The 7,024-nt window shown below is 42.4% G+C and overlaps 1 protein-coding gene across 1 annotated transcript; it reads left to right on the top strand.

The window, feature by feature from the left end:
• Positions 1-596: 596 nt before the first annotated feature.
• On the top strand, positions 597-4,063 carry NCR1 (natural cytotoxicity triggering receptor 1). Its single transcript, XM_019627863.1, has 4 exons — positions 597-936; positions 1,189-1,239; positions 2,113-2,160; positions 2,323-4,063. Exons 1-4 carry the CDS (start codon positions 597-599, stop codon positions 2,433-2,435), a joined length of 552 nt encoding a protein of 183 aa, XP_019483408.1. The 3' UTR covers positions 2,436-4,063.
• Positions 4,064-7,024: the final 2,961 nt, after the last annotated feature.

The following is a 7,024-nucleotide window of genomic DNA, read 5'->3' as shown; positions in this document are numbered from 1 at the left end:
AAAAATACTATATGGTTTCATGCATATGCACTACCTAGAACAGTTAAATTCTTAAAGACAGAAAGTAGAATGGTGGCTGTCAGGGACTGAAAGGAGAGGGAATAGGAAGTTAGTGTTTAACGGTGACAGAGTTTCAGTTTTGCAAGATGAGAAGTGTTCTGTGGATGGAAGTTTATGATGGTTGTACAACAAAGTAAATGTACTTAATATCACTGAATGATACACTTAAAATGGTTAAGATGGTAAATTTTATCTTACATGTATTTTACAACAATTAAAAAATAATAATTTTTTACAACACAGATGGCTACCCCACCCTTGGGTCTCTGATGCAGTGGGCCTGGGGTGGAGCCTGATAATTTGCATTTCTAACAGTCTTCTAGCTGATGTCACTGGTCCCAAGACCAAAATCTGAGGACCACTGATGTAGGGCAATTCCCAGAGAGAGATTCATATTAACACATTTTATAGCCACAGATGTGTCTCAGTCTTGAAGGGAGAGATCTTGGAGGGTGCATCCATGACCAAGACAACTTTAGGAAACAGAAGAGACTGAGATTCTGGGGAGTTACATCCCAGTCTTAAGGATGAGGGGAATGGGGGATATAGCAGGCAGGATAAAGATGCTCTTTACCTACCAGCCACCTTCTCTCACAGGAATGTATGACACACCCACCCTCTCAGTTCATCCTGGGTCTGAGGTGATCTCGGGAGAGAATGTGACCTTTTACTGCCGTCTACACACTGCAACAACCACGTTCTTCCTGATCAAGGAGGGAAGATCCAACCGCCCACAGCACAAACATGGGAATATTCAGGCAGACTTCTATATGGGCCCTGTGACCACAGCCCACAGAGGGACATACAGATGTTTTGGTTCTTACAACAACTATCTATGGTCTTTTCCTAGTGAGCCTGTGACACTCCTGGTCATAGGTGAGAAAACCCCCAATTTTCCCCCATGCCCTCTCTGGAACCCTAAGTGAACCCCAATCAGTGATGAGGGACAAGTGGGAAGATGTAGAAAGGGTACCTCCCACCAATGCCCTTATCCACATCCATTTCCTAGAGGCCCTGTTGATTGTTCATGAGGAAGAACACCAGAGAGAGAGGGAGGGGGAGAAAGAATAAGGGAGAAGACCAGAGGAAATTCAAAGCCCTTACTTTTTTCCTTGTCCCCATTGTCAGGAGATGTCGGGAACACCAGCCTTGCACCCACAGAGCTGCCCTCTTCTCCTGGTGAGTTATTGGTACTTCTAAACTTGGGGGAGGAATCAGTCTCCCAGTGACACTAAAAAGCATGGTAGTCATTCAAAATATCTGTTGAGTGTACAACATATGCCATGACCTATAGCTCTATCAGTCAACAAACAGATACCCTTTCTCTTGTGGCACTAGTCTTCTAGCTGGAGAAGACAGATCATGAGTCAAAGTCAGGATACATTAATCAATTAGATAGCTCATGAGGAAGAAATGGTGGTATGGAAAAAGACAAAGTAGAGCAAGCAGGGTTAAGGCGATTAGGAGAACAGGCAGCCATATTCAATAGAGTTGTCTGAGTTGGCCTTGCAAAGAAAGAGGCATCTGAGCAAATACCTGAAAGATTTGAGAGTGTTAGTCCTGTGGCTATCTGGAGAAAGAAGGTTCCAGCGAGAGGGAATGGCCACTGCAGGAGGATGGCCAGTGTGATAAAAGAACAGCATGGAGACCAGTGGGGCTGAAAATAATGTCATAGAGGTGATAGTAGGGATGGCATGGAGCTAGGGCAACTCACTTAGGACCGTGAAGAAAATGGTGAGACTGAATTTTACTGTGTGTGAGGAATAAATGATACTTCTTGACTCAAAAAGCAAAATTGAGGCTCAGGTAGAAGGTATGCCTGGCATGAAGATACACATTTATAAGTCCTAGTGCTGAACTCTTCCTCAGGTTCACCTGTCCTTTGACTCCTCCAGTCTACCTGCCAGATGAAGCCACTAGGTCCTGGAGTGTAGGGTGGGAACCTCAAAAAACAATAGAATGTCATGGGGTGTATCCAAGGGGAGAGGCTGCGATGGAAGAGGCCAACACCACCTCTTTTACTCACTTCCCCACTTTTTTTATCATCTGCAGACTCCTGGAAACCCTCCTTGTTAACCACAGAGATGGAATTCCAGAAAGGTAAGCAAGCAGCTGGGGGATGTAGGGTCTAAAGGAAGGAGCTTGGAAAGGATTATGATCTGAAAAAGAAACAGAGGATGAGGAGGTAGTGTTCATGTGTGCCTACCAATTATCACTGTTCTTCTGATCCCAGATCTTGCCCTCTGGGGTCAAAATTTCCAGAATCTCCTTCGAATTGGTCTGGCTTTCCTGGTCCTGATTGCCCTTGTGTGTCTCCTGGTGGAAGACTGGCTTCACAACAAGAGGACTCAAGAGGGAACCAACAGGGCTTCTAGTCGGGAATGCAGACGTTTCAGAGCACGAAGATCCTTGGACCAATAACCAAAAGATGCAGGGGCCATCTCTGAAAGTTAATCTTGACATTGATAGAGCTGAAAGCTCAACTTGACTTTGGGCTGTGTGATCTCTGTTATACCCATAGAGGAGTGCGTCACTGCAGGACAACTGCATGGCTTGCTGAACCATCCTGGAGGAGGCAGGAGGGAAATGAAGATGCTAAATTTCTTCTGCAATTAGATCCCACTGTCTCGTCTATGCGCTATGTGTTTTTGTGCCTGCTTCCCTCAAACCAAACTTTTAACCATTCTGGTCTTCCCTGAAAACATCTTATTTAACACCATGGTCATGGGAATATTCCTTTCCTACTTTGCTCTTTACCCCTATTTCTTTTTTGCTCTCTCTGCAGATGTCATTCAAAATACTTAGCAACCAGTACAAAATAGGCATTTATTAAATGAAACAGGAGCCAGACAGGCAACAGCCAGTCAATGGAGATGAAAGCAGTAAACAGTGCTTGTAATTGTGCTGTGGCTGGATCTCAACCACACCCCAATTCCCTCTATCCTGTCCACCACATGATTCCATCTTCACTTCTTTATCCATACCTTGCCTTGTTCTTCAGGTCTTTTAGTAGATGTCATCTCCACCAAGAGCATTTCCTAAATCCTCCAGCTTGGCTTACGATACCACTTTCATGCTCCCAAAGCACTTGAATCCTACTACCACATATATATCCATCTTCCTATCTCTACCCTGAACTCATGTGAATTAAATCTATGTCAGATGTAATGGCTGTGTTCACAGTTCCCACTACTAAGGGAGTTCTCTGGAAATGTATGTTTAATCAGTGTATATATAAATGGGGCTGGAGCACAGCTTGGAACTTGACTGTCTTGTATTTGGTCCTTGATACACTGGGAACCATAAGTCCTTTCATCCTTGAAAATTTCTACTTGATCAACTCATTAATATGCCCATTATATGGGTCCCAACACCACCACCCCCAATATTCTGGTCAAATTAATTCTCTATATCTGAGTTTTCTGTTAAATATTACAGAATAACAATTATAACCTTAAAGAGATAATATGAAAATTTAATGAGAACTGAATTTATAATCAGCATAAGCTCTGACATATATAAGTTACTCAAGGCATAGTAACCATAATTATTCCCAATATTATAGGGAATTGATAACTTCACCAATTATTACCTCATTAACAGTGGCCCCAATACTGAATTTTCTTCTTTCCATTCTTCAACTACAAGGTAGTCTAAGATCCAAGAATTTCTAAATTAATATCAAATTATAGTCTTCTTCATCTCAAAATGAGATGGGTTTGGTTGGAGTAGGTTCATGACATTCCAAGTTTTTTATATTCTAATTTATGGTAAGAAACCTAGAGTCTCAAGGAAAACATATATTAGGTAGGAGAATTTTAGGTCTCAAGACATAGTTGCATGGGCTTCACCTGGGAAGAATAGCCTCCTCAGAGGAATAGAGGGGTCTTTACCTAACCCATGGCCCTACTGTTTCTACCAGTTCAAGTCAAAATCTTCCAAAGCTGGTCAACAGGGTAGAGCCAAATGGTTAAGTATTACATTATTTTTTTTAACTGGGAAATTGGGGAAGGGAACAGTGTTAAGGAATTGGGGAAGGGAACATTGTGTTTTTCCAGGACCCATCAGCTCCAAGTCAAGTTGTTGTCCTTCAACTTTAGTTGTGGAGGGTGCAGCTCAGCTCCAAGTCCAGTTACCACTTTCAATCTCAGTTGCCCAGAGGGGATGGAGTGGGGGTGATGCAGCCCACCATCCCATGTGGTAGTCGAACGAGCAACCTTGTTGTTAAGAGCAGCACTTTCACCAACTGAGCCATCCGGCCGCCCCTTGGTGGCTCAGTGGCAGCTCAGCTCAGGCTCAGCTCACTGGCCCATGTGGGAATCAAACTGGTGACCCTGTTGCTCAGAGCTCGTGTTGTAACAAACTGCACCACCTGGCCAGCCCTACATTACTCTTTGAAATATTGAACATGGCTTGTATTCCAGACAGCAAAATGAAGCATAGGGAAATAGGAAGGAAGGGAAGAGGGGAGGGAGGGAAGGAGGAGCCAATTGTTATAAAAATTTCTCAGAAACATTCATACAACACTTCCATTTATTTCTCTATGGTCAGAGCTTAATAGCTTGGGTATTAAGAGATATTGAGAAATGTGGACTTTATTCCAGGTGGCTCTGTGGCAAGCTGAATATTGGTATTTTTGTTACTGTTGAAGTGAGAAGTAATGTAACACAGTTGTACTAGAAAACTCTAGTCTGTTACAAAAGCCTACTATGTGTCAGGTACTAGTGAAAGTATAACACACTGAAACAAATATTATCCCTTTTATAACAGGATTGATTACCTGGAGTACAGATCTTAAATTAGTGAATACATAAAATTGGTTAAGTCTTGTGATAGAGGAAATCCAGGATGCCATTGGAGCCTCTTCCTGTGCAAGACTCAATTAAACAGACCTTGAGAAGGTGTAGAGGTGGGAAAGGGATGATGGTGGTAGGTGTCTGTACCAGTTCATGCAAAGGTTTAGATGCAAAACAGAAGGTGAGAAACATTCAGTGTAACCAGAGCTTTGATTATGAGAGAATGACTCTGGGTGATGCTGGGCAAATGCAGGAGATAAATTAATAAATGCATATTTTATTTTTAAGGCAATGGGAGCTCATTAAGCACTTTGATCATGGATGTGATATGATGAATTATGCACTGTATAAAGATCCTTTTGATTGCAATGAGAAGAAGGAATTATGCAGGAGAGAAAAAAAATAGAGAGGAGTTGAGAATGACTCACATATTTCTGGGGTTGACAACCAGGCAGATAAGAGTGCCACTGGTAACCCAGAGGGTGGTCAAGCTATGGGTAGTGATACATAGCCCTGAGAGTTGGTAACATATATTCCCCAGCTTTGTTCTCAGTTTTCAAGATTTCTTTGATTATTTGAGGTGCCTTAGTTTTGTTTTGTTTTCTAACTAAGTTAATTGGGGTAACAATTGTTAGTAAAGTTACTTAGGTTTCAAGTGTTCAATTCTGTAATACATCATCTATATATCACATTGTGTGTGCACCACCCAGAGTCAATTCTCCTTCTAAAATTGATATTTTTAAAGTTTTATTACTTAGAACCTCCAGTACATTAAAAAATAAGAATGATGATAGTAGATGTCTTTTTCTTAGTACCAATATTATGGAGAATTTTTTTAAAGATTTTATTGGGGGAGGGGAACAATGTTGGGGAATTGGGGAAGGGGAACAGACAAGTTGCTGTCCTTTTGTTCTTCAGCTTTTTTGTGGAGGACGTCGCTTCACTGGCCCATGTTGGTATTATCATTGCACTCTTCCCAGGTGAGGCAGATCGCTCGCTGGCCATTGGATGGCTGCTCACGGCGGCTCAGGGCAGCTCACAAAAGCTCACACCCGCTACACCATCACCAGTGACTCACAGCAGCCCAGCTCCAGGTTGAGCTGTTGTTCACCATCTTAGGTGTAGAAGGTGCAGCGTCACTGGCCCTCATGTAAGATCCGAACCGGGGCCCTGCTGCTCAGAGCTGGCATCCCAAGCCAACTCCTAACCAATGTGCCACTCAGCCAGCCCTGGAGAGTATTTTAATAACTTATTATTGAGTAAGCTAATTGCTGTACTCTTCTGTAAATACTCATTGTCCCAGTTAGAAAATTCCTTGTATTCTTTTTTTGCTAAATGTATTTCCTTTTGAAGATGAGAAAGAACATATCCATTGAGACCAGTTTGGAGCCTCCCACATTATTCTGGGTGAAAATTGAGTTAGAAACAGGCGCTAAAGCTTCAGAACATGGAGACAATAATGTGGAAGAATGTCCATCGCCTTCAACTTTTACTGATCTGGAGGCCAATTTCCCTGAGATATTACCCATGCCGGTAGTCTTTGCCCCCGTGTGCTACTCTTCAGCCACTGGAAACTGGTTTCTCACCCCACACTTCCTCTGAAGCTGTTTTTGTAACAGACGCTAAAGAGCTTCCTGGAACTCGCAGTGGACATTTCTCAGCCCTTTGATCTTTGTTCCTCTGTCAGTTGTCTATGACCACTTCCTCCTTGACGTAGTCACCTTACTGGCTTTCTCTACTCATTTTCTGGCTGTTCCTGCACCATCAGGTGTTCAGGTTCTTTAACGACAGAGCTTTGGGGTTCAATGGTAGGCCCACCTTTGCCCAGACATGAATCTGAGTTGATCTCATTTAAGTTTATGTTTTCAATTTTTCCAAGGTAGTTAACCAAATCTCTTTCTCTGAACCCTAATTTTTTTCTGGAACTTCAGATCATTTTACCAGCTTTTCCAACCAACCTGGACTCATCATCTTTCAATCTTCAAAGTTGTTCTAACTTGGAATAACCCCCCACCCTGTTCACAGTCACTTTGCTTCTTCTCTATGCCTATACTTGTTCTTCTGATCACTGCTTGAACAACGTGTCACACAAATTAGCAGGTAATAATATCAGTTTTGTTTATGGGCTTGTGGGTAGAGATATATATTTTTATTATTTCTCCCAACAA

This window comes from Hipposideros armiger, unplaced genomic scaffold (assembly GCF_001890085.2).
Source record: "Hipposideros armiger isolate ML-2016 unplaced genomic scaffold, ASM189008v1 scaffold_742, whole genome shotgun sequence".
NCBI classification, from domain to species: Eukaryota; Metazoa; Chordata; class Mammalia; order Chiroptera; family Hipposideridae; genus Hipposideros; species Hipposideros armiger.
This window is presented reverse-complemented; position numbering and strand designations above follow the sequence as displayed.

Bases quoted from the DNA above. Each gene is read 5' to 3' on its own strand.
- NCR1 (XM_019627863.1), top strand. From the start codon at position 597: ATGGGGGATATAGCAGGCAGGATAAAGATGCTCTTTACCTACCAGCCA. The intron at 937-1,188 runs GTGAGAAAACCC...CCCCATTGTCAG, and splicing joins TGTGACACTCCTGGTCATAG to GAGATGTCGGGAACACCAGC. The intron at 1,240-2,112 runs GTGAGTTATTGG...TATCATCTGCAG, and splicing joins AGAGCTGCCCTCTTCTCCTG to ACTCCTGGAAACCCTCCTTG.